Source organism: Sminthopsis crassicaudata, chromosome 3, assembly GCF_048593235.1.
Source record: "Sminthopsis crassicaudata isolate SCR6 chromosome 3, ASM4859323v1, whole genome shotgun sequence".
NCBI lineage: Eukaryota > Metazoa > Chordata > Mammalia > Dasyuromorphia > Dasyuridae > Sminthopsis > Sminthopsis crassicaudata.
In genome coordinates, this window is record NC_133619.1 from 286312878 (window position 1) to 286331682 (window position 18805).

The 18805-nt window shown below is 35.2% G+C and overlaps 1 protein-coding gene across 1 annotated transcript in view; it reads left to right on the top strand.

Annotated features, from left to right (window-relative positions):
- Window positions 1–17733, top strand: part of LOC141561376 (uncharacterized) — a 150609-nt gene extending 132876 nt beyond the window's left edge. Inside the window, exons 14-25 of the mRNA XM_074300861.1 lie at window positions 1575–1647; window positions 2835–2872; window positions 4134–4206; window positions 5394–5431; window positions 6692–6764; window positions 7940–7977; window positions 9254–9326; window positions 10514–10551; window positions 11868–11940; window positions 13133–13170; window positions 14494–14566; window positions 17573–17733. Of these exons, the coding sequence (XP_074156962.1) occupies window positions 1575–1647; window positions 2835–2872; window positions 4134–4206; window positions 5394–5431; window positions 6692–6764; window positions 7940–7977; window positions 9254–9326; window positions 10514–10551; window positions 11868–11940; window positions 13133–13170; window positions 14494–14566; window positions 17573–17651 (707 nt within the window). The 3' untranslated portion in view covers window positions 17652–17733. The remainder of the gene's footprint in view (window positions 1–1574; window positions 1648–2834; window positions 2873–4133; window positions 4207–5393; window positions 5432–6691; window positions 6765–7939; window positions 7978–9253; window positions 9327–10513; window positions 10552–11867; window positions 11941–13132; window positions 13171–14493; window positions 14567–17572) is intronic.
- The last annotated feature ends 1072 nt before the right edge of the window (window positions 17734–18805 follow it).

The following is an 18805-nucleotide window of genomic DNA, read 5'->3' on the forward strand; positions in this document are numbered from 1 at the left end:
AAATTCTCACTTTCCTTTCATCAGTGTAAAAAAAAAATGCTTCCAAGAATGGCAGCTACCTTGGTGTGAGCTATATTGTGAATATGAATTTTATATTTGGAGCTTTACAGATTCTCTGTGTCACACTGAAGAGCACTCATGCAAATGTAAATGTTTTGCTTTAGAAAAGATCTTAAAGCTAATTAGGCCTTTCTAGACTTTTTTAGAAGGAGGATTAATGTTTCATTTTCTTCTTCTTTCCTTTCACTTCATTCCTTTCTGAAATATAAAAAGTGATGAAAGTGAAGAAAGCAATTGGTCATCTGATGAGGGTGAGTCCTGCCACTTATTTTGTGTATTTGTTGATTTCAGTATAGTGAGATCATAAGAAGATTATTGAATGTTTTTAGAAAAACTAGTTTATTGCAAAAAATAATACAAACCCATGCAACTGGATAAGAAAACTACAGAGTGAACACTGAGATGTGGCCAGCTATAAACTGGCCAGGATTCAGTGTACATAACGATAAATTGCCAATTTCTTCAAAATGTATATATATTTATACATGAAATTATATTCCTGAAAGTACATCTTTCTCCCCTGCAAATAGCTCTTTTGTTCAGCTGTGTATTTTTTTAGTTTATAGTTTTTGCTACTTTTTTTTTTGTTTCCTCTGAACACCATATCAAGTTGGAATTAAAAATTGATATATTTATGAATAAAAAGTAAGATAAATTCATATATTTTCATATTATACACATACACATAACTCTCCTTTACACATACACACACGTTTCCTACAACAGTTAAGATTGCTTGAATTCCTCCCCGAATCCTCCAATGATAGCAATTCTGAGCAAACAGCAACCTTAATGAGTGAAATGAGCATGCTTAGGAGGGTCTTCCCTTAGTAGAGAACACTAAAGTATATTTGTCAGTTTCCAATTTAGAAATAATTAAGAGAAACATTCAATTCTATGAAATATCTAAAGTCTCAAAGTTTTTGCTGCTTCAGTCTTTTTCTTCGCACCAAAATGTCTCATACAGGCTGACTTGAGCAATATGGTCAGCATTTGAGTGTCCTTTGCTCTCCCCCTTTTTATTTGTCAGGGGTATGTTGTGCTCTAAATTACACTAACAAACTCCATGTTTGGTCATATTATGCATTGAGTGGATTCTGTAGATTATTGACACACACTGATAATCACATCTTAGGAGAAAAAGTATTTTAGCTGCTTGTTGGCAAAGGTGATGTCCATCTTCATCTTAGCTTCCTTTGCATCCCAGGGAGTGTAGATGGTTTACTATGTTTCCCAAAATGATTTTATTTCCAAGAAATTGCCCCACAGGTCGAAATATCTGTCATAGAGTGTTTTAGATTTCAGTGACATTTTAACTTTTGCAGTAAAGAAGCATGCAAGTCGTTAGCCCTTCGAGTTGATCATACATATTTGGGGGGAAGGAAGAGGTCCTAGAAACCTGTACCTGTGTCATTGTAAGGAACCACATGAGAAAACTATCACTTTCAAAACTTGTCTGATTTATGCATTTGACTGCTTCTTTGGTTTGTTATTGGATATTTTTATACTTACAGATATATTGGAATCGTATTTTCATTACCGTCATAACAACACACCTGAGTCAAACAGGATAAAAGATGAGAAAAAGTGAGCTTCCCTTCTTCCCCAAACACTTTATTCCAATTAGCTCTGTAAGGAGGACCTCAAAAGGTTCAGAATACCTTCATTTTTTTAGAGAAGAAGATACCTTGTATAAAGAATGTACATACCTTCAAATGGAAGGGACATTTCCTTGAAATTTAGAGGTCTCGAATTCAAAAATAGACTTCTCATATATCACCAGCAACATTTCCTTCTTTTAAAATATTTGCATAGTCACTGGGTTGTGACTATGAGTTGTGGAGTATCAGACACTTATTTTTAAGGGTTTCAGATTCGAACTGAAACTGAACTCAGGCCTCCTGACTCCAATGTCTGGTGCACTTTCCAATGTCCCTTCTAGCTGCTGTAACATTATGTTTTACTTTAAGTATAAGTATTTTTCTACATTCTCTATTATCATATTGACTGATTAGAAACCATATGATGCTTCAGTCATTCCAGAGAACAGAATTTTTGGAGGTAATATTCCTTGATTGGGGAGAAGATATGTCTCTTAAAGCAGTGATTGAGTGAAATGGGATTAAGAAAGAAAGTGGAAGCTTAATTGTAGCTCTTACCCCATAGCACTTAAAGCAAAAATAAGTTGAGTAGAGAGGGATCTCTACCTGAGAGGACATTAACTCACACCACAGTAAAAAAGTGCTTGATGACAGGAAAATCGGACCCAATAATTCAGGCATTCAAATACCTAAGGATTGTTAAATTGCCACAAAAATACTATGAAATTCACAATTAACTTGCCATATCCTATCCCCTGCTTTATGCTTATAATCTCTGAAAAATTTCGGGATATTTCTCCTTCTCAACATCTTGGCTGTAGAGGAGAAATCCATGATGTCCCAACTGGGTCAACTTTGCAATTCTAAATATCCAGGTATTAGGTTCATAGACACAAATTCTCACTTTCCTTTCATCAGTGTAAAAAAAAAAAAATGCTTCCGGGAATGGCAGCTACCTTGGTGTGAGCTATATTGTGAATATGAATTTTATATTTGGAGCTTTACAGATTCTCTGTGTCACACTGAAGAGCACTCATGCAAATGTAAATGATGTTTTGTTTTAGAAAAGATCTTAAATCTAGTTAGGCCTTTCTAGACTCTTTTAGAAAGAGGATTAATGTTTCATTTTCTTCTTCTTTCTTTTCACTTCATTCCTTGCTGAAATATAAAAAGTAATGAAAGTGAAGAAAGCAATTGGTCATCTGATGAGGGTGAGTCCTGCCACTTATTTTGTGTATTTGTTGATTTCAGTATAGTGAGATCATAAGAAGATTATTGAATGTTTTTAGAAAAACTAGTTTATTGCAAAAAATAATACAAACCCATGCAACTGGATAAGAAAACTACAGAGTGAACACTGAGATGTGGCCAGCTATAAACTGGCCAGGATTCAGTGTACATAACGATAAATTGCCAATTTCGTCAAAATGTATATATTTATACATGAAATTATATTCCTGAAAGTACATCTTTCTCCCCTGCAAATAGCTCTTTTGTTCAGCTGTGTATTTTTTTAGTTTATAGTTTTTGCTACTTTTTTTTTTGTTTCCTCTGAACACCATATCAAGTTGGAATTAAAAATTGATATATTTATGAATATAAAGTAAGATAAATTCATATATTTTCATATTATACACATACACATAACTCTCCTTTACACATACACACACGTTTCCTACAACAGTTAAGATTGCTTGAATTCCTCCCCGAATCCTCCAATGATAGCAATTCTGAGCAAACAGCAACCTTAATGAGTGAAATGAGCATGCTTAGGAGGGTCTTCCCTTAGTAGAGAACACTAAAGTATATTTGTCAGTTTCCAATTTAGAAATAATTAAGAGAAACATTCAATTCTATGAAATATCTAAAGTCTCAAAGTTTTTGCTGCTTCAGTCTTTTTCTTCGCACCAAAATGTCTCATACAGGCTGACTTGAGCAATATGGTCAGCATTTGAGTGTCCTTTGCTCTCCCCCTTTTTATTTGTCAGGGGTATGTTGTGCTCTAAATTACACTAACAAACTCCATGTTTGGTCATATTATGCATTGAGTGGATTCTGTAGATTATTGACACACACTGATAATCACATCTTAGGAGAAAAAGTATTTTAGCTGCTTGTTGGCAAAGGTGATGTCCATCTTCATCTTAGCTTCCTTTGCATCCCAGGGAGTGTAGATGGTTTACTATGTTTCCCAAAATGATTTTATTTCCAAGAAATTGCCCCACAGGTCGAAATATCTGTCATAGAGTGTTTTAGATTTCAGTGACATTTTAACTTTTGCAGTAAAGAAGCATGCAAGTCGTTAGCCCTTCGAGTTGATCATACATATTTGGGGGGAAGGAAGAGGTCCTAGAAACCTGTACCTGTGTCATTGTAAGGAACCACATGAGAAAACTATCACTTTCAAAACTTGTCTGATTTATGCATTTGACTGCTTCTTTGGTTTGTTATTGGATATTTTTATACTTACAGATATATGGGAATCGTATTTTCATTACCGTCATAACAACACACCTGAGTCAAACAGGATAAAAGATGAGAAAAAGTGAGCTTCCCTTCTTCCCCAAACACTTTATTCCAATTAGCTCTGTAAGGAGGACCTCAAAAGGTTCAGAATACCTTCATTTTTTTAGAGAAGAAGATACCTTGTATAAAGAATGTACATACCTTCAAATGGAAGGGACATTTCCTTGAAATTTAGAGGTCTCGAATTCAAAAATAGACTTCTCATATATCACCAGCAACATTTCCTTCTTTTAAAATATTTGCATAGTCACTGGGTTGTGACTATGAGTTGTGGAGTATCAGACACTTATTTTTAAGGGTTTCAGATTCGAACTGAAACTGAACTCAGGCCTCCTGACTCCAATGTCTGGTGCACTTTCCAATGTCCCTTCTAGCTGCTGTAACATTATGTTTTACTTTAAGTATAAGTATTTTTCTACATTCTCTATTATCATATTGACTGATTAGAAACCATATGATGCTTCAGTCATTCCAGAGAACAGAATTTTTGGAGGTAATATTCCTTGATTGGGGAGAAGATATGTCTCTTAAAGCAGTGATTGAGTGAAATGGGATTAAGAAAGAAAGTGGAAGCTTAATTGTAGCTCTTACCCCATAGCACTTAAAGCAAAAATAAGTTGAGTAGAGAGGGATCTCTACCTGAGAGGACATTAACTCACACCACAGTAAAAAAGTGCTTGATGACAGGAAAATCGGACCCAATAATTCAGGCATTCAAATACCTAAGGATTGTTAAATTGCCACAAAAATACTATGAAATTCACAATTAACTTGCCATATCCTATCCCCTGCTTTATGCTTATAATCTCTGAAAAATTTCGGGATATTTCTCCTTCTCAACATCTTGGCTGTAGAGGAGAAATCCATGATGTCCCAACTGGGTCAACTTTGCAATTCTAAATATCCAGGTATTAGGTTCATAGACACAAATTCTCACTTTCCTTTCATCAGTGTAAAAAAAAAAAAATGCTTCCGGGAATGGCAGCTACCTTGGTGTGAGCTATATTGTGAATATGAATTTTATATTTGGAGCTTTACAGATTCTCTGTGTCACACTGAAGAGCACTCATGCAAATGTAAATGATGTTTTGTTTTAGAAAAGATCTTAAATCTAGTTAGGCCTTTCTAGACTCTTTTAGAAAGAGGATTAATGTTTCATTTTCTTCTTCTTTCTTTTCACTTCATTCCTTGCTGAAATATAAAAAGTGATGAAAGTGAAGAAAGCAATTGGTCATCTGATGAGGGTGAGTCCCGCCACTTATTTTGTGTATTTGTTGATTTCAGTATAGTGAGATCATAAGAAGATTATTGAATGTTTTTAGAAAAACTAGTTTATTGCAAAAAATAATACAAACCCATGCAACTGGATAAGAAAACTACAGAGTGAACACTGAGATGTGGCCAGCTATAAACTGGCCAGGATTCAGTGTACATAACGATAAATTGCCAATTTCGTCAAAATGTATATATTTATACATGAAATTATATTCCTGAAAGTACATCTTTCTCCCCTGCAAATAGCTCTTTTGTTCAGCTGTGTATTTTTTTAGTTTATAGTTTTTGCTACTTTTTTTTTGTTTCCTCTGAACACCATATCAAGTTGGAATTAAAAATTGATATATTTATGAATATAAAGTAAGATAAATTCATATATTTTCATATTATACACATACACATAACTCTCCTTTACACATACACACACGTTTCCTACAACAGTTAAGATTGCTTGAATTCCTCCCCGAATCCTCCATTGATAGCAATTCTGAGCAAACAGCAACCTTAATGAGTGAAATGAGCATGCTTAGGAGGGTCTTCCCTTAGTAGAGAACACTAAAGTATATTTGTCAGTTTCCAATTTAGAAATAATTAAGAGAAACATTCAATTCTATGAAATATCTACAGTCTCAAAGTTTTTGCTGCTTCAGTCTTTTTCTTCGCACCAAAATGTCTCATACAGGCTGACTTGAGCAATATGGTCAGCATTTGAGTGTCCTTTGCTCTCCCCCTTTTTATTTGTCAGGGGTATGTTGTGCTCTAAATTACACTAACAAACTCCATGTTTGGTCATATTATGCATTGAGTGGATTCTGTAGATTATTGACACACACTGATAATCACATCTTAGGAGAAAAAGTATTTTAGCTGCTTGTTGGCAAAGGTGATGTCCATCTTCATCTTAGCTTCCTTTGCATCCCAGGGAGTGTAGATGGTTTACTATGTTTCCCAAAATGATTTTATTTCCAAGAAATTGCCCCACAGGTCGAAATATCTGTCATAGAGTGTTTTAGATTTCAGTGACATTTTAACTTTTGCAGTAAAGAAGCATGCAAGTCGTTAGCCCTTCGAGTTGATCATACATATTTGGGGGGAAGGAAGAGGTCCTAGAAACCTGTACCTGTGTCATTGTAAGGAACCACATGAGAAAACTATCACTTTCAAAACTTGTCTGATTTATGCATTTGACTGCTTCTTTGGTTTGTTATTGGATATTTTTATACTTACAGATATATTGGAATCGTATTTTCATTACCGTCATAACAACACACCTGAGTCAAACAGGATAAAAGATGAGAAAAAGTGAGCTTCCCTTCTTCCCCAAACACTTTATTCCAATTAGCTCTGTAAGGAGGACCTCAAAAGGTTCAGAATACCTTCATTTTTTTAGAGAAGAAGATACCTTGTATAAAGAATGTACATACCTTCAAATGGAAGGGACATTTCCTTGAAATTTAGAGGTCTCGAATTCAAAAATAGACTTCTCATATATCACCAGCAACATTTCCTTCTTTTAAAATATTTGCATAGTCACTGGGTTGTGACTATGAGTTGTGGAGTATCAGACACTTATTTTTAAGGGTTTCAGATTCGAACTGAAACTGAACTCAGGCCTCCTGACTCCAATGTCTGGTGCACTTTCCAATGTCCCTTCTAGCTGCTGTAACATTATGTTTTACTTTAAGTATAAGTATTTTTCTACATTCTCTATTATCATATTGACTGATTAGAAACCATATGATGCTTCAGTCATTCCAGAGAACAGAAATATTCCTTGATTGGGGAGAAGATATGTCTCTTAAAGCAGTGATTGCGTGAAATGGGATTAAGAAAGAAAGTGGAAGCTTAATTGTAGCTCTTACCCCATAGCACTTAAAGCAAAAATAAGTTGAGTAGAGAGGGATCTCTACCTGAGAGGACATTAACTCACACCACAGTAAAAAAGTGCTTGATGACAGGAAAATCGGACCCAATAATTCAGGCATTCAAATACCTAAGGATTGTTAAATTGCCACAAAAATACTATGAAATTCACAATTAACTTGCCATATCCTATCCCCTGCTTTATGCTTATAATCTCTGAAAAATTTCGGGATATTTCTCCTTCTCAACATCTTGGCTGTAGAGGAGAAATCCATGATGTCTGAACTGGGTTAACTTTGCAATTCTAAATATCCAGGTATTAGGTTCATAGACACAAATTCTCACTTTCTTTTCATCAGTGTAAAAAAAAAAAAATGCTTCCGGGAATGGCAGCTACCTTGGTGTGAGCTATATTGTGAATATGAATTTTATATTTGGAGCTTTACAGATTCTCTGTGTCACACTGAAGAGCACTCATGCAAATGTAAATGATGTTTTGTTTTAGAAAAGATCTTAAATCTAGTTAGGCCTTTCTAGACTCTTTTAGAAAGAGGATTAATGTTTCATTTTCTTCTTCTTTCTTTTCACTTCATTCCTTGCTGAAATATAAAAAGTAATGAAAGTGAAGAAAGCAATTGGTCATCTGATGAGGGTGAGTCCCGCCACTTATTTTGTGTATTTGTTGATTTCAGTATAGTGAGATCATAAGAAGATTATTGAATGTTTTTAGAAAAACTAGTTTATTGCAAAAAATAATACAAACCCATGCAACTGGATAACAAAACTACAAAGTGAACACTGAGATGTGGCCAGCTATAAACTGGCCAGGATTCAGTGTACATAACGATATGCCAATTTCTTCAAAATGTATATATTTATACATGAAATTATATTCCTGAAAGTACATCTTTCTCCCCTGCAAATAGCTCTTTTGTTCAGCTGTGTATTTTTTTAGTTTATAGTTTTTGCTGCTTTTTTTTTGTTTCCTCTGAACACCATATCAAGTTGGAATTACAAATTGATATATTTATGAATATAAAGTAAGATAAATTCATATATTTTCATATTATACACATACACATAACTCTCCTTTACACATATACACATTTCCTACAACAGTTAAGATTGCTTGAATTACTCCCCGAATCCTCCAATGATAGCAATACTGAGCAAACAGCAACCTTAATGAGTGAAAAGGGCATGCTTTGGAGGGTCTTCCCTTAATAGAGAACTCTAAAGTATATTCGTCAGTTTCCAATTTAGAAATAATTAAGAGAAACATTCAATTCTATGAAATATCTAAAGTCTCAATTTTTTTCCTACTTCAGTCTTTTTCTTTGCACCAAAAAGTCTCATAAAGGCTGACTGGAGCAATATGATCAGCATTTGAGTTTCCTTAGCTCTTCCCCCCCCCCCCCGCTGTGATTTGTCATTGGTATTTTCTGCTCTAAATTACACTAACAAACTCCATGTTTAGTCATATTATGCATTGAGTGGATTCTGTAGATTATTGACACACACTGATACTCACATCTTAGGAGAAAAAGTATTTTAGCTGCTTGTTGGCAAAGGTGATGTCCATCTTCATCTTTGCTTCCTTTGCATCCCAGGGAGTGTAGATGGTTTACTATGTCTCCAAAAATAATTTTATTTCCAAGAAATTGCCCTACAGGTCGAAATATCTGTCATAGAGTGTTTTAGATTTCAGTGACATTTTAACTTTTGCAGTAAAGAAGCATGCAACTCGTTAGCCCTTCGAGTTGATCATACATATTTGGGGGGAAGGAAGAGGTCCTTGAAATCTGTACCTGTGTCATTGCAATGAACCACAGGAGAAAACTATCACTTTCAAAAATTGTCTAGCAATCTTTCTGATTATGCGTTTTACTGCTTCTTTGGGTTGATATTTGAATTTTTTATACTTACAGATGGAAAGAATTTTCACTTGGGATTTCATCACAAGAACACCCTTGATCCACTAATAATAGAGGATGAGCAAAAGTGAGCTTCCCTTCTTCCCCCAAATTTTATTCCAATTAGCTCTGAATAGAGGACCTCCAAAGGTTCTGAATACATCCACTTTTTAAAGGGAATAATATATCTTGTAAAGAATTTACATACACCCAAATGCATGACTAGAAGTGACTTTTGCTTAAAACATAGATATCTCTGTTGCAAAAATAACTTTGCCCCTTATATTAGCCACATCATTTCCTTCTTTTAAAATATTTGCATAGTCCCTTGGTTGATATGTGTTGTGGAGTATCAGACACTTATTTTTAAGAATTTGAGTTTCGAACTGAAATTGAACACAGGCCTCCTGACTCCAATGTCTGGTGCCCTTTCCAATGTGCCTTCTAGCTGCTGTCCCATTATCTTTTATTTGAAGTATTTTTCTACATTCTCTATTATCATATTGACTGATTAGAAATCATATGATGCTTCAGTCATTCCAGAGAACAGAATTTTTGGAGGTAATATTCCTTGACTGGGGAGAAGATATGTCTCTTAAAGCAGTGATTGAGTGAAATGGGATTAAGAAAGAAAGTGGAAGCTTAATTGTAGCTCTTACCCCCCATAGCACTTAAAGCAAAAATAAGTTGAGTAGAGAGGGATCTCTACCTGAGAGGACATTAACTCACACCACAGTAAAAAAGTGCTTGATGCCAGGAAAATCGGACCCAATAATTCAGGCATTCAAATACCTAAGGATTGTTAAATTGCCACAAAAATACTATGAAATTCATAATTAACTTGCCATATCCTATCCCATGTTTTATGCTTATAATCTCTGAGAAATTTCAGGATATTTCTCCTTCTCAACATCTTGGCTGTAGAGGAGAAATCCATGATGTCTGAACTGGGTTAACTTTGCAATTCTAAATATCCAGGTATTAGGTTCATAGACATAAATTCTCACTTTCCTTTCATCAGTGTAAAAAAAAAAAATGCTTCCGGGAATGGCAGCTACCTTGGTGTGAGCTATATTGTGAATATGAATTTTATATTTGGAGATTTGCAAATTCTCTGTGTCACACTGAAGAGCACTCATGCAAATGTAAATGATGTTTTGTTTTAGAAAAGATCTTAAATCTAATTAGGCCTTTCTAGACTCTTTTAGAAAGAGGATTAATGTTTCTTTTCCTTCTTCTTTCTTTTCACTTCATTCCTTGCTGATAAATAAAAAGTAATGAAAGAGAAGAAAGCAATTGGTCATCTGATGAGGGTGAGTCCCGCCACTTATTTTGTGTATTTGTTGATTTCAGTATAGTGAGATCATAAGAAGATTATTGATTGTTTTTAGAAAAATTAGTTTATAGCTGGCCACATCTCAGTGTTCACTATGTAGTTATGTTATCCAGTTGCATAGGTTTGTATTATTTTTTGCTAGTGAACACTGAGATGTGGCCAGCTATAAACTGGCCAGGATTCAGTGTACATTACGATAAATTGCCAATTTCCTCAAAATGTATATACATGAAATTATATTCCTGAAAGTACATCTTTCTCCCTAGCAAATAGCTCTTTTGTTCAGCTGTGTATTTTTTTAGTTTATAGTTTTTCCTACTTTTTTTTGTTTTCTCTAAACACCACATCATGGTGGAATTACAAATTGATATATTTATGAATATAAAGTATGATAATATAAGTAAGCTAAGTTCATATATTTTCATATTATACACATACACATAACTCTCCTTTACACATACACACATGTTTCCTACAACAGTTAAGATTGCTTGAATTCCTCCCCGAATCCTCCAATGATAGCAATACTGAGCAAACAGCAACCTTAATGAGTGAAAAGTGCATGCTTTGGAGGGTCTTCCCTTAGTAGAGAACTCTAAAGTATATTCGTCAGTTTCCAATTTAGAAATAATTAAGAGAAACATTCAATTCTATGAAATATCTAAAGTCTCAATTTTTTTGCTGCTTCAGTCTTTTTCTTTGCACCAAAATGTCTCATAAAGGCTGACTGGAGCAATATGATCAGCATTTGAGTTTCCTTAGCTCTTCCCTCCCCCCCCACCCCCCGCCGTGATTTGTCATTGGTATTTTCTGCTCTAAATTACACTAACAAACTCCATGTTTGGTCATATTATGCATTGAGTGGATTCTGTAGATTATTGACACACACTGATAATCACATCTTAGGAGAAAAAGTATTTTAGCTGCTTGTTGGCAAAGGGGATGTCCATCTTCATCTTTGCTTCCTTTGCATCCCAGGGGATGTAGGTTTACTATGTTTCCCAAAATGATTTTATTTCCAAGAAATTGCCCCACAGGTCGAAATATCTGTCATAGAGTGTTTTAGATTTCAGTGACATTTTAACTTTTGCAGTAAAGAAGCATGCAACTCGTTAGCCCTTCGAGTTGATCATACATATTTGGGGGGAAGGAAGAGGTCCTAGACATCTGTACCTGTGTCATTGCAATGAACCACAGGAGAAAACTATCACTTTCAAAAATTGTCTAGCAATCTTTCTGATTATGCGTTTTACTGCTTCTTTGGATTGACATTTGAATTTTTTATACTTACAGATGTAAAGAATTTTCACTTGGGATTTCATCACAAGAACACCCTTGATCCACTAATAATAGAGGATGAGCAAAAGTGAGCTTCCCTTCTTCCCCCAAATTTTATTCCAATTAGCTCTGAATAGAAGACCTCCAAAGGTTCTGAATACATCCACTTTTTAAAGGGAATAATATATCTTGGAAAGAATTTACATACACCCAAATGCATGACAAGAAGTGACTTTTGCTTAAAATATAGATATCTCTGTTGCAAAAATAACTTTGCCCCTTATATTAGCCACATCATTTCCTTCTTTTAAAATATTTGCATAGTCACTGGGATGTGACTATGTGTTGTGGAATATCAGACACTTATTTTTAAGGGTTTGAGTTTGGAACTGAAATTGAACACAGGCCTCCTGACTCCAATGTCTGGTGCTCTTTCCAATGTGCCTTCTAGCTGCTGTAACATTATGTTTTACTTTAAGTATAAGTATTTTTCTACATTCTCTATTATCATATTGACTGATTAGAAATCATATGATGCTTCAGTCATTCCAGAGAACAGAATTTTTGGAGGTAATATTCCTTGACTGGGGAGAAGATATGTCTCTTAAAGCAGTGATTGAGTGAAATGGGATTAAGAAAGAAAGTGGAAGCTTAATTGTAGCTCTTACCCCATAGCACTTAAAGCAAAAATAAGTTGAGTAGAGAGGGATCTCTACCTGAGAGGACATTAACTCACACCACAGTAAAAAGTGCTTGATGCCAGGAAAATCAGACACAACAATTAAAGCATTCAAATACCTAAGGATTTTTAAATTGCCACAAAAATACTATGAAATTCATAATTAACTTGCCATATCCTATCCCCTGTTTTATGCTTATAATCTCTGAGAAATTTCAGGATATTTCTCCTTCTCAACATCTTGGCTGTAGAGGAGAAATCCATGATGTCTGAACTGGGTTAACTTTGCAATTCTAAATATCCAGGTATTAGGTTCATAGACACAAATTCTCACTTTCCTTTCATCAGTGTAAAAAAAAAAATGCTTCCGGGAATGGCAGCTACCTTGGTGTGAGCTATATTGTGAATATGAATTTTATATTTGGAGATTTGCAAATTCTCTGTGTCACACTGAAGAGCACTCATGCAAATGTAAATGATGTTTTGTTTTAGAAAAGATCTTAAATCTAATTAGGCCTTTCTAGACTCTTTTAGAAAGAGGATTAATGTTTCTTTTCCTTCTTCTTTCTTTTCACTTCATTCCTTGCTGATAAATAAAAAGTAATGAAAGAGAAGAAAGCAATTGGTCATCTGATGAGGGTGAGTCCCGCCACTTATTTTGTGTATTTGTTGATTTCAGTATAGTGAGATCATAAGAAGATTATTGATTGTTTTTAGAAAAATTAGTTTATAGCTGGCCACATCTCAGTGTTCACTATGTAGTTATGTTATCCAGTTGCATAGGTTTGTATTATTTTTTGCTAGTGAACACTGAGATGTGGCCAGCTATAAACTGGCCAGGATTCAGTGTACATTATGATAAATTGCCAATTTCCTCAAAATGTATATATTTATACATGAAATTATATTCCTGAAAGTACATCTTTCTCCCTAGCAAATAGCTCTTTTGTTCAGCTGTGTATTTTTTTAGTTTATAGTTTTTCCTACTTTTTTTTGTTTTCTCTAAACACCACATCATGTTGGAATTACAAATTGATATATTTATGAATATAAAGTATGATAATATAAGTAAGCTAAGTTCATATATTTTCATATTATACACATACACATAACTCTCCTTTACACATACACACGTTTCCTACAACAGTTAAGATTGCTTGAATTCCTCCCCGAATCCTCCAATGATAGCAATACTGAGCAAACAGCAACCTTAATGAGTGAAATGAGCATGCTTTGGAGGGTCTTCCCTTAGTAGAGAACTCTAAAGTATATTCGTCAGTTTCCAATTTAGAAATAATTAAGAGAAACATTCAATTCTATGAAATATCTAAAGTCTCAATTTTTTTGCTGCTTCAGTCTTTTTCCTTGCACCAAAATGTCTCATAAAGGCTGACTGGAGCAATATGATCAGCATTTGAGTTTCCTTAGCTCTTCCCTCCCCCCCCACCCCCCGCCGTGATTTGTCATTGGTATTTTCTGCTCTAAATTACACTAACAAACTCCATGTTTGGTCATATTATGCATTGAGTGGATTCTGTAGATTATTGACACACACTGATAATCACATCTTAGGAGAAAAAGTATTTTAGCTGCTTGTTGGCAAAGGTGATGTCCATCTTCATCTTTGCTTCCTTTGCATCCCAGGGAGTGTAGATGGTTTACTATGTTTCCCAAAATGATTTTATTTCCAAGAAATTGCCCCACAGGTCGAAATATCTGTCATAGAGTGTTTTAGATTTCAGTGACATTTTAACTTTTGCAGTAAAGAAGCATGCAACTCGTTAGCCCTTCGAGTTGATCATACATATTTGGGGGGAAGGAAGAGGTCCTAGACATCTGTACCTGTGTCATTGCAATGAACCACAGGAGAAAACTATCACTTTCAAAAATTGTCTAGCAATCTTTCTGATTATGCGTTTTACTGCTTCTTTGGATTGACATTTGAATTTTTTATACTTACAGATGTAAAGAATTTTCACTTGGGATTTCATCACAAGAACACCCTTGATCCACTAATAATAGAGGATGAGCAAAAGTGAGCTTCGCTTCTTCCCCCAAACTTTATTCCAATTAGCTCTGAATAGAGGACCTCCAAAGGTTCTGAATACATCCACTTTTTAAAGGGAATAATATATCTTGGAAAGAATTTACATGCCCCCAAATGCATGACTAGAAGTGACTTTTGCTTAAAATTTAGTTATCTCTCTTGCAAAAATAACTTTGCCCCTTATATTAGCCACATCATTTCCTTCTTTTAAAATATTTGCATAGTCACTGAGTTGATATGAGTTGTGGTGCATCAGAAACTTATTTTTAAGGGTTTGAGTTTGGAACTGAAATTGAACACAGGCCTCCTGACTCCAATGTCTGGTGCCCTTTCCAATGTGCCTTCTAGCTGCTGTCCCATTATCTGTTATTTAAGTATTTTTCTACATTCTCTATTTTCATATTGACTGATTAGAAACCATATGATGCTTCAGTCATTCCAGAGAACAAAATTTTCTGAGGTACTATTCCTTGACTGGGGAGAACACATGTCTCTTAAAGCAGGGATTAAGAAAGAAAGTGGAGGCTTAATTGTAGTTCTTGCCATATAGCACTTAAAGCAGGATCTCTACCTGAGAGGACATTAACTCATGCCATAGTAAAAAAAGTTCTTGAGTCCAGGAAAATCGGACCCAGTAATTCAAGCATTCAAATACCTAAGGATTGTTAAATTGCCACAAAAATACTATGAAATTCACAATTAACCCCTGCTTTATGCTTATAATCTCTGATCAATTTCAGGATATTTCTCCTTCTCAACATCTTGGCTGTAGAGGAGAAATCCATGATGTCCCAACTGGGTCAGCTTTGCATTTCTAAATCTCCAGGTTGTAGGTTCACACACCCAAATCCCCAGTTTAATTTCACATGTGTAACAAAGCCCTCTGGGAGCACCAGCTACATCTGTGTTCTCACATAATTCCAACCTATTGATCATCTTTTATATACTTTAGACTGTGATTACTCTGAGAAGCTGCACCTCGCAAAAGAAATGCTTCTCTTTGAATTAAGTGTCTTTCTATTTCAAGAAATATTTCTGAGTCTATTCAAAGACAATCAAATATGCTGCCCTTTAGCTCTTTAGTTTACAAAGCTAAAATAAAAAGGAACAAATTGACATTGCTAAACTTTTTATTTTAAAGGAGAGATTCTTTTTTTTTCTCTCTTTTTGTGTCTGAGACTGAACTGACTTTAGCTAAATTCCCTTGGTTGTCATAGCAAAACTGTCCCTGGATTGTCCCTTCTCTCTTCTCTTACTCTTTTCCATTCTTCACTCAGGCTCTTAGCTTTATCTTCCTTTCATGAACCTGGTGTTCAGAAGATATTGAAGATTTCTTGAGACCAAGACACACTTTTTATTTGGGGGAGTTGTTCTATAATGTTTTATTCCACACACATTTATAATCTATTGCCAGCCCCAGTGTTATTCCTCCTCATAAATACCAGTGTATGGAAGAAGAAATCAGTATCACTGAGTAGACCTTAGGTTCCTGGGGAAGTGACCCATCTGTCCTCTGACAAGGGAAGTGCTTGGCAGATAGGAAAAAGGCCTGAAGATACACCAGAGGCAGCCGGGTCGCAGAAATTTTTTAACAGGTTAGGGAGGAATAGGATTGGGTCAAGTTTGAAAGCATTGATTGAAGGAATTCTCCTATAGAAGGAAACTACTTCCATTCCCCCAAAGCAGTTGGGAACCTCCATGTCAAAATCTTTTCATACCTATGGAGTCCACCCAGAGCTGCACTGACTTAGTCCATATTCAAGCAGCAAATATACATGTCAGGCTCAGAAATGCACTCTGCTCGTCCTCACTAAGTTGTCAATTCTTCTCTAAATCACGTTGAACTTCTCTGAACTCAGTTTTCCCAGGAGGAGGAGGATTGTATAAGAGACACTGGTCTCTAATTGTTTCCAGAACCACCTCCTTCCCCTTCCCCAATCCTCTCTACACTCTGTGATTGAGTTGGGACTTGACAGCAGGAAAACAATTCTTGTCATTGGTTTTTGTTTTTTTGCTGGCAAGTTCTCGACTTATCATAACTTTGTGAACTTCTTTACCTTTTAAAACTGCAGTTATCTGGCCCAGACACACAAACCCCTGCTTTAAGTTCACCAATATAAAGAACCCCTCAAGAGCAGGCTAGATGTGATGTGTACTATGGATGTGAACATTATTCTTGGAGACATGCCCTGACTCTCCCACAATAAAAAGGATTCCTTTTCCAGGTCCCTACAAATGTAAACAATGACTTTTTACAATGCCCTTTGCTCAAATTGAGCCTATCTGCCATTGTAAGTGAAGATTTACCTTTCATGTTTTTGATTCCTTTCAAGGATATAAGAAATCCCAGATAAGGAAAAATACACCCTCTCAAAGTAGTGAATGCACCTTCTTTCCAAAAATGTCAGATGCCTAGAGCACAGAGAGTGTAAGTGATCTCAGTGTCCACCCACAAGTCCATGTGTTAAAAGACATGAAGGTATGAAACTGAGACTGGGCCCTTCTGTCTGGGTGACATTAGGACAGCTGATTAATTTGAGTGAGCTTCCTTTTTGTGAGCATTTTCATGAGCTTTAATAGATTGGATGGGTCCTGTCTGACACAGCAGAAAAAAACAAAGCTCCTTTTTACATTCAGAAGCTTGTTTCATGTCTTACTTCAAGGTTTGTAGAACTTCATATGTTTAGTTCCACATGGTCAACTCCTAGAAATTTCTTTAAATCCCCTTGTGGATATGAATACTCTCAAAATTCTTTGAACATTTCTAATGGAAAAGACATCATCTTTAGCAGATTAGATGTATGAGAGATACTTAGAATGTGAAAATATATTCTTAAAGGTATATGATTTGGCTTTTCCATAATCAACTGGATTCTCTTGCAAGGACTTTCCAGATATAAAAGAATGTGAAAGAAATAGTTTTCTGAAATGTCATGTTGATATTTTCTTTTAAAGCCTGGATTTCATGGTGGTTGTTTTCATTTGCTATTCTAGGCATGTTTCTTTAAGCTACGAACCCAAAATTATTGAAGAAAGCATGCCTAATGAGAATGGTAAGTTTCTTCATTTTTGAAATACATCATTTAACCCAATTTGAAACGGATTTTTAGCAAGTACAACCAAATCTAGAGAATTTTTTTTTAATTTTTAAATTTTTTATTTTTGAGGAGCTCTCCTTACAAATAATTAATCATTGTCTTTGACTCAGGATTATTCAGCAAGTACAATCCATGTACTGGAACTTCCAAAGGTCACTCTAGTCCATAATAGGAGAGTCCTTCCCTGAAGCTGATACTCCAGTTAGTGCTACACTGTTTTTCCTATCCCTTTCTAACCCTACTACTTTCCCTTCTCCCCAAAATTTATTTATGTCGCGCTTGTCATCGTTAACTTTCCTTTTTCTATTGCCAGCAAGAGGACCTTGGTGTGGATACTTGAGTATTTGTGTTCAGCTACAGGATAAATTCTAAGTAAAGATTTGTGTAAATACTCAGGGAAATTGTTTTTCATGGCCTTGTACAAGGCAAAGTAAGCTCATTCAGACACTCATGTCCTCATTTCTTCTTTCCTTCCCTAGCACCCCTGGCAGAATAGTTGTTATAGATGTACACTGAATTGGTTTTAATTCAGCGGGAAGAAATACAACCTGACATAAAAAGTTTAACTTTGGCCCCCTTTTCAGGATTTGACTGTATTTCACTTATTACTCACCAGAGCTGATAATCACTACTTTTGGAGAGGTAGAATTGTAATAAAAATCTCAGAGATTATAATAATACCAATGTTTTATGTAGAAAGCTGTAAGGTTAATTAAAACTTTCTCATGAGTTGTTTTCCATAGATTTTCTAAATATTTTCTAAATAATCTTACTATGATTGATATTAATCTTTTTTATTTATTCAAAACAAAATACACATTTAGAGAAAGACTAGAAAGGAAAACAAAACCAAACATTGTTTATAAGTGCAGTGAAACCTGAGAGGATTCAAAATATGTAACAATTTCTATTTCAAGAAACCATATATCATAATAGAACAGATCCCTCTTTTCTTTCTTGTGGGTTATGTTTTTGATCGGTGCTCTACACTTTCACTTTACTCTTTTTTCCATTTTTAAATCCCCCTATTTCCCAAATAAGGCCTATAAATTAACCCCCTAAGAATAGAGAGAATGTGCGTATTTGTGTGTAGTGTGCACACACACACACACACACACACACACACACA